The 21,078-nt window shown below is 41.0% G+C and overlaps 1 protein-coding gene across 1 annotated transcript in view; it reads right to left on the reverse strand.

Annotated features, from left to right (window-relative positions):
* Positions 1-21,078, reverse strand: part of WWP2 (WW domain containing E3 ubiquitin protein ligase 2) — a 144,608-nt gene that overhangs the window by 37,102 nt on the left and 86,428 nt on the right. The window contains exon 8 of the mRNA XM_082863378.1: positions 11,879-12,089. Coding sequence (XP_082719504.1) covers positions 11,879-12,089 — 211 coding nt within the window. The remainder of the gene's footprint in view (positions 1-11,878; positions 12,090-21,078) is intronic.

A 21,078-nucleotide genomic window follows, 5' to 3' on the forward strand; every position in this document is an offset into this window, starting at 1 on the left:
ATACTGTGATTTGACACCAGCTCTCTAAATTCCTCCTGTCTGCTGGGTAATCAGCAGCAAATCCGATACCCTCTTTATTCATCTGAATTTGGAAATAAGGAAAGCCTTGAGAAAGATACTTGGCTTAAGCGTAAGTAGTGAAATATGGAAGCTCCTCGGGCAAGGGTAGCAAGCCACTCTTTCATAACATTTGCTCCTAATAAAGACTTAAGGAGCTGAGAATTCCTCAGCATTTCCTAAGAAATTAGCTCTATCCTTCCTGTCCTTGGCAATTTTGTGGCACAAAAGCACCAATAAAACAACTTTGCTCATTTTGCGGTCTCTAATTGGAAAACTGACCATAATTGGTGGGTGGGGCTGCCCCTTGAATGAAGACAAAATATGTGTTGTTGCAGTTGGAGAGAAAAGGTGCTAAAACACATTTTTTCTTTATTCCAACAATTCTTTTGTTACAACTTTCATCTTATAAGTGGTCTCGACTTCTGGCTTCTTTTCTATTTCATTTGAGGCAAGGAGAAAACTTTGGTTTTATTATACGTTGGCTAATAGTTTCATTTGAAGATGGAATAATTCTTAAAATTCCATGAATTAAATGCCTTGAATTGACACAGTGGTCTTCCTGCACTGCCAGAAAGGAAATCGGTGTGAAGTCCTCTTTGCTTATATTCAAGAGTTATGACGGCTCCTCCCAAGCCTTGACAAGACCGTCTATCCTGTCTTTGATCCCAGCTGATCCTAGAAATGAAAGGCTGTCTTTTGGGCACTGTTATTGTCCAGCGAATCTCAGTGTCCTTCTATGAACCCTCTCAATTGGCTTAGCTAGAAAAATAGTTACCAAAAGGAACAAGACCTTTCTTCCATTACCTTTCTTTTGATATCTACATTCTTCCTTTTAAAATTGGACTCCTGCTCGGATTCAATGTCCATGTGGGTCCTCCCTGATCCATGACCTGGCCTAACTGCTTTCCTTAGAGAACTCTCAACTCCTCCCTACCTGCACGGCTCCTCAGAATTCATACAAATCCCTCCCCTCCATTTGTGTAGCAGAGTCGGTTGATTCTATCGTCAATCAAACGAGCCCCCGGATTCTCATTTCTCCGCTGTAACTGCTGACCCATATAGACTGAGCCTTCCGACTGTCTTGGTTTGGTCTCCCCATGCCAAGAAAGTGATACTGGAAGTGACCTTTCATCGGCACATCCCTGGCAGGGGTTAGGTTTCTGAACCTTATAAGCATCTTCTTCATGCTGAGATTAAAAGGCTTTTCAATCAAACTACCCATGGGTCTCGATACTGCATCCTGGTCACGTGGGTCATATCCTCTCCCACTGAATAGCTTTCTTTGATGCTCTCAGAAACAGTGTTCAAAGCACCAGGCTTGATTCACGTCCCTTCCCAACACATTGCTCCTTGGCTTTCGATGTATAGCCTTTAGTTGGACCATGGACTACACAGGGTCTTTCTATTTTGAAAGTACTTAAAAAATAGTCTCCAATTTCAATTAATCTCTGTACTTTTTTTCAACCTAAATTCCCTTTGCTCCTATGGATTTTAACTGTCCTTTATTCAGTTTGTAATAGGGAAGAGCAAATCTGACTCCATATTAGATCAGTTTCTTTTACTTTAACCTTAGTGCTCTGTTGCCTGTGCTTAGTCATGCTGGCTCTGCACCTTCTGTAAAAGAATGTTGCCTATAGCCTGAAATATACAGGATAGCCCATTCTCAAGACTCTGACCTTTAAGAGTCCATTCATTTAGAGATAAAAAAAAGTTGCAGAACAGAGAGTAACATTTGTCTTGTTGGAGGTTTACAGGAACATTGAGACTTGACCTACAGGAGCACTGTGACTTGACCTAGCTGCATGAACAAAGGATTCCAACACCAAGAAGTCTGAGACAACTAACCATGCCCCTCCCTCACCTTGCCTTTAAAAGTGCTTTGCTGAAATCCTTCGAGGAGTTCAGGGTTTGCTGGGCACAAGCCACCCATCTCCTTGCATGGCCCTGCAATAAACCTTTCTCTGCTCCAAACTCCAATGTTTCGGTATTGTTTGGCCTCACTGTCCATTGGGCACACGAACTTGCGTTTGTTAACTAGTTGTGTATCTTCCATGCCCATGCCCCCATTCCCCCCACTATCATCGTTAAAAAGGTAAAGGATGAAAATCTCAATTCCATTATTAGGATGGCATCCAATCATTTCTCTCCTATGTTATCTAAAAGGAAATTGTCTGGTCACTTAACAGTGACCACACTTTTTTTTTTTTTTGGGTGCACCACGCAGCTTATGGGACCCCAACCAGGGCCCTCAGAAGTGAAAGGACGGAGTCCTAACCACTGGACCGCCAGGGAATTCCCTGAACCACATTTTCTTGTGGAAGGTTTCCTAAAAGGTCTTCAGGAAATCAATTCTCAGTTACTTGCCGTTACAGTGTATATTCAACCATCCTGACCAACACACTTCTTGGTCAGATTCCCCTAAGTTTGGACAGAATCACAGTTTCACCAAGAGTCGGATTAAATTGGGAAGGAATTTAAAGCTGGATAATCCGAGGATTTCAGGTTAGTATCAGAGATGCTATCATCACACTCACAAATTCTTAGTAAGAACATTATTAATTTGTATTATTTATAATTTGTTAATAAATTTTATTAACAAAAGCACTGGGCATTAGTAAAGCTGACTCTCATTCAACATACACTCTCTCCATCAGAAAACAAAGTCATGCCAGAACACTTATGCACCAATAAAGAAAAGATGCCTTGCTGGTTACCTGGACAAAAACTAAACTTCAGAAAAATACACTGAAAGTATTCAGGTATTCTTAAAGCTGCCTATGTAGAAGTTCAACTCCCCTCAGGCAAATATTACAGGGAATTCATATTTTCTTACTTCATGCTCTTATAATAAATTTAAACTCTGAACCAAATCCTATTCTCCAAACTCTGGCCACTTCCTGGGTGAACGGTAAGATTTATTTCCCCTGTAGGGACATTGTCAGACTGTTTTATGAGTCAAAAATCTGTGTGCAGTGGAACACATCTCCTACTCACTGTTTTCATTGCTTCAGTAGGTCCTCTGTAAACTGGGTAGAAAGTGTGTTAAACTCAGACCTTCCCCCAAGAACCCTTCTTGAAATACTGAGCTTTCCTTTAAATCCAACCACACTAACCCCCTTTTAAAAACTATCAACAACCAGCACTTTATGCCCCTTAATCACAGGGGGGCACAGTAGTAGCTTCTGAGGACTCTGAATTAAGGTCTGTTTTTCATCTCTTTCTTCTTCACCCATCCCATTTTCTTTGCCTTGGAAAAGTCCCCAAAGCTCTTCAATGGAAGACGGCAACTGCTTTCAGGACTTCCCTGGTGGCCCAGTGGTAAAGAATCCGCCTTCCAATTCAGGGGACGCGGGTACGATCCCTGGTCAGGGAACTAAGATCCCACATGCCGTAGGGCAACTATGCCTGTGCGCCACAACTATTGAGCTTGCACGCCTCAATGAGAGAGCCTGCATACCACAAACTACAGAGCCCATGCACCCTGGAGCCTGTGTGCCACAACTCGAGAGAGAAAACACACACGCCACAACTAGAGAGACACCCGAGCGCTGCAACGAGGAGACCGTGCCCCGCAATGAAAGATCCTGAGTGCCACAACTAAGACCCAACACAGGCAAAAAAATTAAAAAAAAAAAAAAAGATATGCCCTCACAGACAGGCAAGACAATTCCTAGAGATGGTGTCTATTAAAAAAATTTTTTTTAACATTATTGCAGATTTTAAAAACTGTGCAGATAAGTTTGGCAATGCAGGGAAATAGCCACTCTTAAAAAATAGTGAGGGACTTCCCTGGTGGTCCAGTGGCTAAGACTCCAAGCTCCCAATGCAGGGGGCCCAGGTTCGATCCCTGGTCAGGGAACTAGATCCCACATGCCACAACTAAAGATCCTGCACACCGCAACTAAAGACCCCACATGCTGCAACTAAGACCTGACGCAGCCAAATAAATAAATATTTTTTAAAAATAGTTAGTGGGAGCAAAAATGGGTATACTCTTTCCTAAGGGTAATTTGGCAACTTAGTCAAAAACATTTCCTACATGAATATCTTTAATTCAGCAACTCTGTTTCCAGGACATAACCTAAGGAAATAATTATGTGTCAAAAGATTTAGCTTTAAGTGCATCCATCACAGTATGTTGCAGCATGTTACAGAAAACCTGGAAACAACCTAAATGCTCCAAAGTGGAGGATTAGTAAAATAAATTATGTTCATTCTATAATAGGTATTCCATCATATAAAATATCATTGTGGATAATATAGATTTGTACAGATGTTTACAATATATTGGGTAACAAAAATAAGTGAAAATATAACTTGCATAAGATAATCAAAATTTTGTTTAAAAATTATAAAAATATACTATTTTTCATTAAATCTAAAATGCCACCAATTGTAAGATTTTTTACATACCACCAAGAAAGAAAAAAATGCTGCCAATTAAACTATGACACTCCAATGTTTGTAAATCACATCTTGATTTTTTTTTTTTTTTTTTTTTTTTTGCAGTACGCGGGCCTTTCACTGTTGTGGCCTCGCCCGCTGCGGAGCACAGACTCCAGACGCACAGGCTCCGCAGCCATGGCTCACGGGCCTAGCCGCTCTGCGGCATGTGGGATCTTCCCGGACCGGGACAGGAACCCGTGTCCCCTGCATCGGCAGGCAGATTCTCAACCACTGCGCCACCAGGGAAGCCTACACATCTTGATTTTAAAGAAGTTAAACGTGAAATAACATGCGTATCAGAATCTACAAAACATGGGGGCAGGGGGATCACGTATGCGTGTAAAATTTTTACAACATCAGAGTAAGGAAGTATTTCAGACAGACACAAAAGGCATGTGAAAAAGATGAACAGATTTGGCTATCTAAAAATTTGAACTCCTGTACAATAAAAAGCAACATTAAAAAGTGAAAAGAGGGCTTCCGGTGAGGGCCGGTGAGCCATGGCCGCTGAGCCTGCGCGTCTGGAGCCTGTGCTCTGCAACGGGAGAGGCCACAACAGTGAGAGGCCCGCATACCGCAAAAAAAAAATAGTGAAAAGACAAGCCACAGACTGGGAGAAAATATTTGCAATGCACATAATTGAGAGGGGATTAGTATCCAGCATATATTAAGAAATCCTGCAGATTAAAAAGACAGATAGCAAACAGAAAAATGGATAAAAATATATGAATAGACAATTCACAAGAAAGGAAACTCAAGAACCAAATTAAAATAACATGTAAGAAGAGGTTTTCAAATTAAAACCAGCAAAAGATACCCTTTCACACCCATTAGACTGGCCAACATGAAAAAAAATCTGACAATTCTAAGTTTTAGCAGGAATGCTATGCATGCTCTGGTGAGCTGACTCAAAAAGCAATCTGAGGGCTTCCCTGGTGGCGCAGTGGTTGAGAGTCCGCCTGCCGATGCGGGGGACACGGGTCTGTGCCCCAGTCCGGGAGGATCCCACTTGCCGCAGAGCGGCCGGGCCCATGGGCCATGGCCGCTGGGCCTGTGCGTCCGGAGCCTGTGCTCCGCAACGGGAGAGGCCACAACAGTGAGAGGCCCGCGTACTGCAAAAAAAAAAAAAAAAAAAAAAAAAGCAATCTGATAGTGTCTACTAAAACTGAAGACCTTCATCTTCCTACAAAGAAGAAACCCTAGTTCTAGTACTTGCACTAAAGAAACAAACATGCACACAAAAAGGCATACACAGAAAAAACTTCATTGTAGCATTGTTTATAAAGGCAAAGATGTAATTATAGTATAAATAAACACAAATATAAAATGTTATTTTTTATATTTTACATTTATATGATATAGAATATACACAGTAAATATAAATAAATTTTAATTATAACATAAATAAAATTTTACCTATTCATACAACAGAAGACCATATAGCAGTTTAAATGAATGTACCAAGTTCTGTGTATCTCTGTATATAGGGAATGGGACCGGGAAGGGGTTCACAGGGACTTTCAACTTTATTGACAGTCTTCATCAAGAGGTTAAAAAACAGGGGGGAGGTTTATAGCAAATGCAGCATAATGCTAAAGTTTGATACGGCTCGGTAGGGGAGCCCACAGGTATTTCTTATATTACTTTCTATTCTTATCTGCATGCTTAAAATATTTCACAATTAAAAAATAAAATTTAAAAGCACATACCCTAAGACTGTCAAGAAATTTTGGTAGATGCGTGTTGACGCGTACATGTCTGTGTATGTGGTCTTGGGCAAACTGCTTAAGGTTTCCTCATTTGCAAAATAAGGGTGAAAGTAGCTACTACACAGAGTGCTGTGAAGACCGAAATAACCCACGTATGAAACCTAGCACTCCCCAGCACTCTGGAAACATTTAACACATGTTAACTCTCACCAATGATCAGGCAAAAAAATACACAAGGTGCATGAAAAGCACCAGTGGTTAAATCTAGGTGGGTGTGTGTTTGTTATTGCTGTTGTTCTACTTCTTTCTTCTATTTTTGTTTCTAAGTTCCCCCCCCAAAAAAAAACTGTAAAAAATTGTAAGAGCTATTGAGAATGAAAACACTTATCCAGTCATTCAACAAACACTTCTCACTCCAGCTCCCTAGGAGCCAAGTACTATGCTAGGTGCTGGGAATACAAAAACCCAATAATCCCAACTCCTGAGGAGCTCTCAAGAAAGTGTAGCAAAAAATGAAAATTCCTGGGCTTCCCTGGTGGCGCAGTGGTTGAGAGTCCGCCTGCCGATGCAGGGAACACGGGTTCATGCCCCGGTACGGGAAGATCCCACATGTCGTGGAGCGGCTGGGCCCGTGAGCCATGGCCGCTGAGCCTGCGCGTCCGGAGCCTGTGCTCCGCAACGGGAGAGGCCACAGCAGTGAGAGGCCCACGTACAGCAAAAAAAAAAAAAAAGAAAGAAAGAAAATTCCTAATTACACATGAATACATACATATAGCAGGGCGAGAACTTCTCATGGGCCAGTCCCAACAACAGTAGAATCTTTGGAAACAAGGCTTTCGTCCTGAGATGAGGAGGAGGGAGCCAGGAACATGTACTATCTGCCATTAACTAAGCATGTAATAATCCCTGCAGAGTTGAGAACTAAACCATACTACTTGGCAAAAAGGCACAGATTCTCCAGTATAATCCTTTAATCCTTTGCTACTGAAGTATGGTCCATGGCTCAAACTGTTACTATTCAGCAACCAGAAAAGTACAGAAGCTTCTAGATGTTTAGAAACTTTTGTACCAATATGACATTGCCACAACATCCAAATATGTGATCTGTAGATCTGCCTCACTGAACAGAACAGAGGACAAAAGTAAAGGTTCATAAGAGATTGAAAATAAAAATTAAAACAGAACAAACAAAACCAGAAGAAAAAAAAAAAAAAACAAGGACTAGTTCTTCACAGACAGTTTCAGAAGCACTGCTTTAAAACTCCTTGGGTAAGGATCTTTGGCTAGCGCCAAAATTGAGTTTGGAATGAAATTCAGTGGCAGCAGCTGGTTTATAACTTAGCAGAAAAGCTGCAAATTCCAACGTCTCTTAAAGTGTCTCTACAAAGAAAACATCAAAGAACTCTTACCAGGTTGTCATCCTTGATAGTGTGTCAAGGACCACCTGGAGAAAGGACCTCTGGGTCTCCATTACTGGGCCTGGGGGTAGGGGAAGATGGCAAATCAAACAGATCCAGAAAACACCCTCCTCAATTATTTCTACTCTGAGGCAGGAAACGGCCAGGGCAGCCAATGACTGCAAGAGGAGAGGGATGGTGTGAAGTGGCAGTGCTGAGGTAAGTCGGCAGAGTCCAAACACAACGGCCTCCCTTATGTAAGAAACCACAGCACAGCGCAGGCTGCCAGGGTGAAATAATGTGCCTCTGTGTGAGAGGGCCTGGGTGAGCTGCAGAGCCTGGGACGCACTTGGAGTTTATCTAAGCCATGTACACACGGTCTGTTAATGAGCATTTGGTCCCCAAAGTGGGCTCCCTGCTGATAAAAACCAGATGCAGAGCCAGCTGATCAAAGTGGCCTCCCTCCCCACTGCCCACTGCCCGGACCACTATCTCACCATGTCTCCCGAGCCTTCCTGGCAGGCACCCCCTCCTTTAACAGACATTTGCCAGCTGAAAACACCATGCCCTTCCAACTAGCTTCTTTCGTGCTAATTAAATTAAAAGGTAGGGAAAGCAGGAGGGTTTGGAGACAGGGAGAGAGAGGAAAGAGATAAAGGGTGTTCTATTTGGATTTATGTGGCCCAGTTTTCGGTGGCCTTCGGTCACTAAAACACACAGACAGACGCGACATCTTTATGTCCAGTCTCATCTGCTGCAAGTTTTAGAAAGGCAATGCAGCAACTGGAAAAATAAGCCCTTGGGATCCCCAAATGAACTGTGCCCGATCCCTCTGTAAAGGAGATTGAGAAGGTAAGGTTAGAAAGAGACAAAGTCAGCTGGATGCCATGAAAAAGCAGTCTAGCATGGCTCAGAAATGCCTTAGCAAAGGGGAGACAAGGTTCACAGTGTCTCCCAGGGCATGAGGACCCCTAGTGAGCAGGGAAGAGCATCCTGACCCTGTGAGAGATTCATACTTGAACCCAAAGCCAGACAACCTAGCCTAGTTAGTAACCCCTTAGGGTCTTGTTCTTGGGAAGAAAATGCAGTATTCCTGTCATAGTTCCTCTTTATTTGAGGCATCAAAGAAGCAGAAAACATTCATCCAGGTGGAGAAAAAAAAAAAAAAAGATGGCATTTAAATCGATTCATTAATTCACTACAAGTATGTCTTGGGGGCCGACTTTGCGCCAGGCTTCTTGCCATCTTGGCGTTTACAGCCCAGCAGGGCAGAGAGACACAAAACATGCAATTACACGTGTGAGAAGTTATAGTACACAGGGTGGTCTGACCTTGTCTACCGGGGATAGAGGAAGGATTCCCAGAGGAAGTGCTGATTAATCTGAGACTTGAAGATGGATAGAAAGTAATGGACAAAATTGTGAGGAAGGTTTCAGAAAGGGTAACCGGCATGGCAGAGGGTCCCAAATCCAGAGGAAGGGTGGTACATCTGTCAAACTAAAATAAGTTACAGCTACAGCTTAGAGAGCAAAGCAAAGAATGTCTTCCATGGAAGGCCTGAGGGGTAGATGAGGTCCTACACTGCAGGGCTTTTTAGGTCTTATTAAGATTTGAGAATTTATCCCTAAAGACAATAGGAAGCCATTGCAGCATTCTAAGTGGTGAAATGTCATGCTCGGAGTTTTATTTAAAAAGGTTAAAAGTGGTCCCCTGACTCCTGAATGCAAGATACCATAAATAACAAATGTCGTATATTAACGCATATACGTGGAATCTAGAAAATGGTACAGATGCACCTATTTGCAAAGCAGAAATAGAGACACAGATGTAGAGAACAAACATACGGATACCAAGGGGGGAAAGGCAGGGGTGGAGTGAACTGGGAGATTGGGATTGACATATACACACTACTATGTATAAAATAGGTAACTAATGAGAACCTGCTGTATAGCACAGAGACCTCTACCCCATGCTCTGTGGTGACCTAAATGGGAAGGAAAGCCAAAAAAGAGGGGATATATGTATGCATATAGCTGATTCATTTTGCTGTACTGCAGAAACTAGCACAACACTGTAAAGCATCTATACCCCCAATTAAATAAAAAAATTTTTTAATAAAAATAAAATAATTTCAGAAAAGTTAAAAAAAAAGATACCAAGAAAAGAGGAATAACTCATCTTGTCTGAATCTCCTAAACTTGTAAATAAGCTAGGGCGGGGACGGTAGGTCTGTGAATTGGAAGGCTCTCAGTGGAAAGTGCGCCCTTTCTGGCTTGCTGTCACAGAGCCGAGAACTGAAAGCCTGCCATCCTCACCGCCACACACTCAGCAGTGCCGTTGGCAATCTCCAGGCCCTGAGACAGCCCGCAAAGTACCGGAGCTTCCAGTGGGCACCTGGATGTCCATCTGGGCTGGAAAACTGGGTCTCGGTACCCTTCTCTGGACCATGATACATGTTCAGGTGGGGAGTGGCCTCCCCAGACCCACACACGGGGCCTCATCCCATTCTAAACGCTCCACGGAGAAGATGCTGGTCAAACTGTACTCAGGAAAAGCGTTTCAGCCTCTGGTTGGGCGGGGGTGGTGGGTAGGAGAATAGGCTGCTCAATCGCCAGACGCAGAATAAAGGGTGTTTTCAAGGCCTGGAGTTTTCCAGCTGCCTGGAAACAGGAAGAGCCCAATCCAGGAGAACAGTAACCCTCACACACGCCCTACATAAAGACGCGTTGAGCCATTAGCCCTAATTGCCTGTGACTGACACCGGGAGTGAAGCCCGCCCTCCAGGCATTTGCTCAGAGCAAAGCAAACAAACAGCTCCTGGAGAACCCGGGCAGCCATTTTCTCTCCTTTCTGCCAAAATGATTCTGCCCTGCTCCCCCCAAATTATATACAGATTTCAAATTATAAACCAAACAAAGGTCTTTCAAGTATTCCTTACCACGTACGAAAGAGAAAAAAAAAAAAAAAAAGAACGCCTCTGTAGGGAGGAGTTACACACAAGCAATTGCTTATGAATCTTTTCACAAAATCAAAAACTTCACCGAAGACTTTTTGGAGCCACCTCTCAATACCCCCAATTCTCTCCGGGTTTGAGGTATTAAAAACTATTTGCAATACTTTTCACGCGTTCATTGTGTTTTATTAAGAAATACAAGTTAAGTTGTGTGCCAAATGCTGGGGATCGCAAATGCCTTCGGATTTAGGATTTTTTGCTTAAACAACTGGGTTTTCTAAAGTGGTTTAAGAACAATACAGAATGTTATACATCAAGCAAGAGACCATCCATCCTTCCCTTTTCCTTTGTGAATCACCCCCACACCACCACCACTGGCCAGACCATGGTGACTGTGGTGATATGGACATTGGTTTCCTCAGTACCAACTGATAAACAGGATGGGCATTGGGACCACAACGGGACTGGCCCTGAAAGTGATCAGTAGTCCTTAGATAAGACTCTGTTTCCCAGTTCAGAACTGTTCTGTTCCTTTATGCTTCCTTCATACCCACTTAAAAAATATCATTCACCAGGTAAAACACCCACCATTGGGTGAGGGCTTCATACACACTGTCTTATTGAGTCCCTTAACTTCCTGGGGAGATAGATATGCATGATTATTACCTCCACCTTACTGAGATGGTAAGTCACGCAGGCAAAGTCATAAAGGGTGGAGTGGGGAGTTAAACCTAGATCTACTTGATTCCCAGGTCCATGCTTTTAATCTCCACTTGCTTTTGGCCTGCTGGGGCCGTCTTCTTGTCATTCAAGGCCTTCAGCATCAGATTTAATTCTGAACTAAAAGGTGGCTCCAAGAAAACCAGGAGCCCGAGCTAACGTCAGCCCGGGCCATGGGAATAACATACAGTAATATTCAGAGCCTGAAGTCCTCCATGGGCCATTGAGATAAAATGCAAGGGAGAAGAGCTGTTTTCTAGGCAGGATCTAGGCAAATCCAGTGATGCTGGAGGGCAAAATGAGCTCCTTGTTCCATAAAAGCCACATTCTTTGAGTCAAGCTGTGCATTTCAAGTCATGGTATAAGGTACCATTGATTCTGCCCTAGATGATTTAGATCCTTTTCAAGATTTATGCAGAACGAGCAGTTCTCCCACACCTCCCTTGTTCCTATGCATGGCAGCCTCCCTAGAGACTACTAGCCACCAGGTAATAAATAACCACGTTGTTTCTATGCTGGTGAAGGAGCCTCAGTTGTTTTTTATTTCAGGGGGTGGGGAGGGAGGTGCTGCTGTGGGACAGAAGGCTACTCACCCAGCAGGCAGAGCATCAGGGGCTTGGGCAGCCGCTGGGAGCTGCTGGGTGCCCGAAGTGCTGGGCTCCTCTCCTTCCTCCGGCGTGGCCGTGGCAGGGAGAGTCGCAGTGGCGGGGTTGGGGACCGCACTCGATGCCGCAGCAGGCGGGGACACCACAGCAACAGCGGAGGGTCCTTCAGGGTCAGTGGCTGCAGTGGGTTCGTCATTCACTGAAAATACAGGAACCGTAGTTTAGAGATCAACTCAGCGTTGTGTTCACATTCACCAGGTTTCTCGCTTAACATGGTAACACAGTACCTACAAGGTGACTGTACATGTTACCTGGTGACGGCAAAAAGTTTTACAGAACATAACTTTGGAAAGGACAGCAAGTCAGTGAGGGCCTGCCGGAAGAACAGTGGGAGACGGAGCTGAAACAAATAGATTATTAAATATTACCTCTTTTATATAACTTCACTAAATTTTTCTAACATGCCATGGTTACGTTTACAGCAATAAAAGAGTAGCAGAAAAAATAATGTACCAGCACTAACTAATGTTAGTGCTGCATGGAGCAAGGCCAAAGCCAAGTTCATAGGGTTGTATACTTTTCTTTGTCACTTGTCTGCCGGGCACAAATAGCACCTTCCTTCAAAAAGCTCCATACACACTAAGAGGTAGAAAACTTCCAATAATGTGCTTGTTCTTTGAAAGACTCATGCTCAAAGTGGGGGGCAAGGATTAACACCCTAGACGGAAAAGATGGGGCTGTGAGAGAAGGGACTTGTCTCCAAGGTAACAATAGACAAAGAGACAGAAGTGAAATAAGCTGATTCCTGAGTCTCCTCATTTTTCCATTCCTTTGATGATCACTCATGTTCACAAGGATCCCAAGGCACTGCAATATCCTTTCACTCACAAAAGGATCAAACGCAGTTTCAAAGAATTAAAATTCTTTGAAAACAGATAAGCCATAAACAGAGAATTTCCCACATGTGATTGCGTATGTGTACATTTACACTAGAGTTTCGTAGGAAAACCCCTTGGTTTAGCCTCATCTTCCTAATTCAGAAACTCTTTTTGCAGTTCCCCTAACAAATGGCTATCCAGATTGAACATTTCTCTGACAAACACCTTGCTACAGAGCCATTCCACTGTTGAACAGATGTAGCTGCCAGAAAGATTTTTCTTATGTTAAGCTGAATTCCACTAGATGGTTTTAGTCCCCACACCCCAAGCAATACAAAATAAGTATCCGGCCATCCTGTTTCTCATTCACCCTCTCTATTCCAGTAAAAGGCCTACTATTTCTTTAATGTCTCTAGGTTATTACTCTCTTCTTATGATCTGGCTGCCCTCTTGTAGATATTTTCTTCTATTGCCTCCCATTTCTAAATAATGGTATCATGAACTGAACATAATAAACAAGATACCATCAGACCAGCAGAGTCAGATTTCCAATATAAATGATATTAGTTATATTTATAGAACACCAGTTATATTTATAGAACACCAGAATGCCAGCCAAAGTACACATCATTGCTTTTTGGATTATCTCATTTAAGCCTCATACACAAGCCCATTTTACAGTTGAGGAAACTGAAGCTCGAAGAGGTTAAACAACCTGCCAAGGTCACAGGGCACTTAATTCACACCCCTGCTGTCTGCCTCCAGAGCCTGAACCCTCATTCACTACACTCTACTTCTCCCTCTCTGCGCATCCTCTAATGCAGCCCGGGATTATAATAACTCAGAAGCAACCACATGAGCCTGTCGGCTGACGTGAGACTGGTGGTCAGCTGAAACTAAAATTTCTTCACATGAGATGATGCCAAGCTTGATCTTAACAAACAGCAAGGAGCCTAGGAACTACCTATGATTAGTTTAAATAATCTGCTTTCTCTTCAGCATATGAAATATTGCCTGGCACACAGACTAAATTAGTTGTTTAATAAATGACTATATTTTATGCAACTGATGTTTCCTCAACATAAATGCAAGAATTTTTATTTATATTCCTAGTCTATCTCGGCTGAGTTAGTAAAACACAACAGATGTCAATTATTTTTATGCAAATCTATAAATTTTACTCAATTCCAATGAAAAAACCATCATGACATTTATGAGAACTAAATAAATTCATTCTAAAATTTATAAGTAAAACTAAACACAGAAGAATAGCCATAAAAATTCTAGAGACAAAGAGTCTTGTGTGCATGGGGTGGGGGAGAGGGGAGGAGATAGTTTTCTAAGGTATTAATTAACCCATATTATAAAGCTACAACAACTAAAACAATGTGGCACTGATATATGAATAGGCAGATGTTGATTAAATAAACAAGATAGTTCAGAAACAGAATTAAATACACATTGGAATTAAGGAATTTAGTATATGACAAAGGTGACATCTTAAATTCCTGAAGGAAAGACAGACTATTCAGTAAATGGTACTGTGACAAGTGGGTAGTGTACTGGACAAAAACTGAGATATATTCCTACCTCACTCCTTACATCAAAATAAATTCCAGAGAGATCAGAGATTTTGACATAAAAAATGAAATCACAGAGGAACCAAAGAAAATGGAGAACAGTTTTATAATCTCAAAGTGGAAAAGACAGAATCTAAAAGTCATAAAGTATTGATGAATTCAACTACATTAAATTTTTTTTAATCTAAATGGCAAAAACCCACCATAAGCAAAATTAAAATCAAAAGAAAAACAACAAACTGGGAAAAATTATTATCAATTCATATTACAAACCAGTTGCTAATTTCTTTGATATGAAAAAAAGCCTCTACAAAACAGTAAGAAAGGGACTTCCCTGGTGGCGCAGTGCTTAAGAACCCACCTACCAATGCACGGGTTCGAGACACGGGTTCGAGCCCTGGTCCAGGAAGATCCCACATGCCGTGGGGCAACTGAGCCTGTGCGCCACAACTACTGAGCCTGTGCTCTACAGCCCAACAGCCACAACTACTGAGCCCACGTGTCACAACTACTGAAGCCCACGCGCCTAGAGCCCGTGTTCCACAATAAGAGAAGCCACCGCAATGAGAAGCCCACGCACAGAGACGAAGAGTAGCCCCCCCCTCGCCGCAGCTACAGAAAGCCCACACAGCAATGAAAACCAAATGCAGCCAAAAATAAATTAATTAATAAAAAAAAAACCAGTAAGAAAAAGACCAAAAATATGCAGACACTTCACAGTTAAGGAAATACAAATTACCCCTAAACATACGAAAAGATGCTCAACCTCAATTATGAGACCAAAAAATGCAATTTAAGGCTATAATGAAATGCCATTTTTTAACCTATCACACTAGCAAGAGTGGAAAATATTCAACCACACTGATAAGAATGTAAGAAAAACTGGATTTTCACATACTGCTGGTAAGAGGAGAAACTGCTAGAACCTCTGTGGAGTGCAGCTGGGCAATACCAAAAATTTAAATACAATAATTGGGAGGTGGGGGGAAGCTTGGGTGGGCACAGAGAGAGGTCGGGGGGCCTACAGGTGAAATTAAAATGGCCATGAGTCAATAACAGTCAAAGCTGGGTGATGGGTTCATTGTAATATTCCTTTTTACTTTTGTACATATTCAATGTCTGTGGCACAGATGGAGTGTGTACTCCCATCAGGAGAGGCACATAATGTCTGGTCGTTTCTCTTTTGCAATGTTAGCAGCCATTGATGATTATTGCCTAAATCCACTAACTGGTAAAGAACCGAAAAATAGTAATATTCTAATTCTATCACGCCTCTAAGGAGAAATTTCCCCTATCAACTATCTGGTTACCTTGAGGTTCAGTTTGTAAAGAAAAGGCAAGAGAATTGCTTGAGTCTTTCCTTTCATTTACCAGTTTTCAGAAGAATGAGTTAATACTCTCATGTTCTCCAAAAACAAACAGTGAAATTTTGCTCTGTTTAAAAATCATTATGAGTTCTTGGATTTAAATATATTTAAAGCATTTCAATCTTTTGTGATTATTGTTCTTATTGAAACTAAAATTGTCCCCATCTTTGGCTGGGGTTAGCAGAAGAGGGAAGGGCCAAAGATCTTCAGGGTGGCTTCAAGTTCTTTGGAAAAAATTCTAAGATAATTAATAAGTGGGAAAGTGCAGAACAGCATATATATAGTGTGCTACCATTTGTGTGTGTATGTTCAAAGAATAGGCTTGTATATTCAAAGAATATCTTGGAAAGAATCATACGAAACACAACAGTGACTGCCTCTGGGGAGGGAAGGGGAAGCTGGAAGACCAGAATAGGAAGGAGACTTTCTTTACACTGTTTAAGCTTTTATACCTTTAAAGTGTTGACAACATATATGTACTGCCTATTAAAAAATTTTTTATGAAATTTTCAACCAGGAAAGGAACAAAACCAGAGCCCTGTAGCATGCCAGTGGAAAAGACCGCCTAGTCAATACTATTTGGACCTGACCGGTCATGCCGCTGCAAATCTAGTTAGAAGGGTTCCCACCAGGACTGCATCTGTCCACAGAGCTTCCCAAGAGCCTTTGATTCACCAGAGCAGTTCATCTGTTTAAGAGCTTTGTGGTTTCTCAAGTTTAGATTTGGAAACTGAATGTGAAAGCCAGATATCCTAGCGTTGAAACTTTATGTGTCCATGCTTAAACTCTCTGCTCTCAAAGACTCTGTATGTGTGTGCATACGGGCATACCTCAGAGATATTGCAGGTTTGGTTCCAGACCACCACAATAAAGCAAATATCGCAATAAAGCAAGTTTTTTGGTTTTCTGGTGCGTGTAAGTTTTGTTTATACTATATTGCAGTCTATTAAGTGTACAATAATAGCATGATATCTTAAAATACAGTGTATACTTTATTGCTAAAATGCTAACCATCATCTGAGTGAGTTGTAATCTTTTTGCTGGTGGAGGGTTTGAGATATTGCAAGTACTGGGGAATTCTCTGGTGGTCCAGTGGTAAGGACTCCGCACTTTCACTGCCGAGGGCCCAGGTTCAATCCCTGGTCAGGGAACTAAGGTCCCACAAGCCACACGGCATGGCCAAAAAAAAAAAGAAACATTGCAAGAGTTACCAAAATATGACACAGAGACACGAAGTGAGCAAATGCTATTGGAAAAATGGTGCCAGCAGATTTGCTTGATGCAGGGTTGCCACAAACCTCCAATTTGTAAAAAAAAAAAAAAAGAAGAAGAAGAAGAAAAAATGTAATATCTGTGAAGCACAATAAAGCAAAGAGATAAAACAAAGGTATGCCTGTATATACACACATGTTCTTAGAACATAAGGGCTTGAAACCTCAGAAGTAAATCCAAACCATCACAGCTTACAGTCAGAAGAAACCAAAGTTCAGATAATTCAGTTACTGCGTCATGGCCACCCTGGTAAAATAAGTGAGAGCGCCACACTTGAGCCATGACTTCAAGTAGAGAGAAAAACTGGATTGACAAAGACAAGAAGTTACAATTTCATCATGCCTTAGAAAATTGCTGTATTTTACATTTAAGCTCTATTCAGTATAGCCAGTTTCTCTATTAATCATAATTATTTGATGTACACAACTTATCTCCCCCAAAACACAGCATCCTTCTTGAGAATGAGGGCAAATTTGTTTTCCTTCATTTTTTGCTACTTCCATTCTCTACCTACTGCATTCTTGTCTCCACCCCTTTGCTCACTTCAGCCCTCCTTCCCTAGAGGCTCTCCCCACCACTTCAGCCCAGACGGATCCCTTTGCAGAGCCTACAGCACCTGTGGCCTTGGCTACTCAACCTCGCAGCCCCTGTGACAACTGCTGTGTTGGTACTTGGCTGACTGGGGTTTTTCAGCTTCTTTCCCTGAAACAGACTATAGGGCAGAGGCCTTATTTCATACTTCTTCACACTGTCATAGCGCTTAGCAAAATGGCATTCGATAAATATTGATTGAATAAATACTTGTTTAATAGGCCTAATAATCTAGCAAAAGATATATGAAATAAAACCGCCTCACATTTGGGTAACACTATCACTTGCAAAGCAGGTTCTTTTTAAATTTTTTAAATTTTGGAATAGTTTTAAATTTATAGAAAAGTTACAAAGATAGTACAAAGACAGTACAAAGATACTACCTTGCTGAACTATGGCACATTTGTCAAAACTAAAAAAATAACATTAGTATATTACTATTAATTAAATTCTAGAATTTATTTGGATTTCACCAGGTGTTCCACTAATGTCCTTTTACTATTCCAAGATCCAATCCAGGATCCCGTGCTGCTTTTCACAAGTTCATTCTCATTAGCTCACTTATCCTCCTAATAACCCCATGAGGAAGGTAGTATTATTCCCATTTTACTGAAGGTAAAACTGAGGTTCCCAGAGGTACCACTCAGAGAGGTGCCAAGCAAGTAGCAGAACCAGCACTCAAAACCAGAAGACTATTAAACAAAAACAATGGAAGGAGGTGGGAGGAGGAGAAATGAAGATGGCTTAGATGGCTTTCCTGTGTGGGAAAGAAAAGCTGGGTACCAAGATGAGAGGGTAAATGGGATAAGGTGGTAAAATGGCTGATTTCTGCAACTGTGGGTATTTCACAAGGTTCCCTCTGTGATGCTGGTTAAACATTCTAACTTTCTGAATCAGATATTCATTCAGGACTAAGACATACTCTAGTCACAGTTGGCAAAAAAAGATCAGGAATTGGAAATTCTTTTTCTTAATCCTAGACAGGCTGCCAGCTCACTGTGTGTTCCAAGATCTTTAGGTGTGTGTGTGGTGTAGCACAGACTCTCACTGGACACACAGGTCTTTTCAGCCCCCTCACTCGGGCATGGAGAAGGCGACTGCCAACAATGGAAGCTTTTTAAACTGAAGATCAGCTCGTAACTTATGATACACGGTAAAGCAGTCGGTATCTCTCACCCGTGAAACCCAAGCAATGCCTTCCAATGCAATCGATCAACTCAGCTCTTCTAGGGAGCGGACCAAAACTAGAAAAATATTTCATAATTAGTATGACACAGGGTGGGTGAGGATTATATTTTTAAAAGCAATTAAATTAGATGGAAAAAAGAAGAAAAACTTAAAAATGGATAAAGCCATACCATGTCACCTGATGGGAAAGTTCAATCTTTCCTTGCTCAGTACGTAGATTCATACAGTTTCCACTTACATTCCACCATGCTTCTAAGCATTCAAAGTCTGAAATTTGTTTTGAAAATGTATAAACTATCAAAAAATATCATGGAGAAAAAGCAATAAGGTAGGACTAACCCTTCCAGACATTAGGAAAACATCCTATAACATGTCTATAATCAAAATCATGCAAGACTGGCTCAAAACCAGAAATAAATGGGATAAGTAAAGAGTCCGGAAATGAATACTCACTGCATATAAGAATACAGTAAGTGATAAACACTGAGTAAAACCACAGAAAGAAAAAAAGTAATTAATGTTTACAGGATAACAGGGCCCTGCTATAGAGAAAAATTAATTGAAACCCAACTTTCATTATATTTATGAATGTATAGATACAGATAAACCAGTATAATTTCCAGTGGGATATTTTTAACATGAAAAAAAAGTAAAACAGAAAATATTTATTCCATCTAGAGACAAGAGAATCTTTTCACTACTGAAGCAAAAGTTAAAATTATAAATATTTAAAAAATGCTCAGGCACAATTTTTTTTAAGTTTTTAACTCCTTTGCTACAAAAACCATAGAAAATGAGACAAAAGGCAAAACAATGATATAGGGGGAAAACTTATAATCATACAAATAACAGATATAGCTTGTACCTAGATACTTCACACCCATTAGGATGGCTAGTATGGGAAAAACAAAAAACAAAACAAAAAAACCAGAAAAAAACAAGTGTTGGCAAGGATATTAAAAAATTGGAATGCTCATTCACTGTTGGTGGGAAAAGACAGTACAGCTGTTCTGGAAAACAGTTCGAGGGTTCCTCAAACGCTAAACATAGAATTACCCTATGACCCATCAACTCTACTCCAAGGTATACAGCCAAAAGAATTGAAAGAACACACTCAAACAGATACTTGGACACCCATGTTCACAGCAGCATTCACAATAGCCAAGGACTGGACACAACCCAAATGTCTATCAACAGATGAACGGATAAATTAAACATGGTAAAAACATACAACAGAATATTATTCAGCCTGAAAAAGGAATGAAACCCTGACCCATGCTACAACGTGGATGAATCTTGAAAACATTATGCTAAGTGAAATAAGCCAGGGACAAAAGGTACCTAGAATAAGCAAATTCATACAGACATAAAGCAGAACGAAGGTTACCAGGGGCTGGGGCTGGGGGGCAGGAGGAAGGGAGAATGTTTTTGTGTAAAAGGTACAGAGTTTCAGTTTGGGATGATGAAAAGGTTCTGGAAATGGATAGTGGTAAAGTTGCACAACACTGTGAATGTACTCAATGCTACTGAATCATACACTTACAAATGGTTTATACGGTAAATTTTATGTTATGCGCATTTTACCAAAATTTTATTAAAAACCTGTACTTAGACTATATAAATCTCTAAAATAAATATCTATAACTCCATGAGACAAATAACTGAACACCATGAAAAAAGTCGCTTAAGAGAAAAGCAACTGATAATTGTAGAAATGCAATGAGGTTAAACGATGAGGTGGCACCCAATACCTGTTAGCAAAATGACAAACCAGTATTTACAAGGTCAAGGGAAAAATAAACCTCATATGCCATGAGGAAAATTTTACAGTGCCTTGGGATGTATGATTATTTCAAACCTTTTGGAAGGCACTCTGGTAACACACTTTAGATTTTAAAAATTTGCATCCTTTGACTCAAGAACTCCATTCTGGAAGAAACAAAGTTGTATGCAAAGAATGTTTACATCAGGATTTTGTTTTACAAAAGGGAAATACACAAGCACTGCAAAATGGTTATATGAGTTATGGCATATTAACTGTGAAATAGTATGAGGCCACTAAAAAAAGGTAAACAAGAAGACCACTGATACATGAACACGTGTAACAAAAATAATGAAATGGAAAAAAGAATACCTATTCACGCTGCATAATTATAACCATATGAAATCATTCTTAAAGACAAAAGCTAACTGAGAGCTTACTATGTCCCAGGCACTGTGCTAGACATGCTACATGTTTTATATAATTTATTCCTTATAACAACGCTATGAGATATATAATCTTGTCCTACTTTTATTAATGAGAAAACTAA

Source organism: Leucopleurus acutus, assembly GCF_964270905.1.
Source record: "Leucopleurus acutus genome assembly, chromosome: 20".
Taxonomy (NCBI): Eukaryota; Metazoa; Chordata; class Mammalia; order Artiodactyla; family Delphinidae; genus Leucopleurus; species Leucopleurus acutus.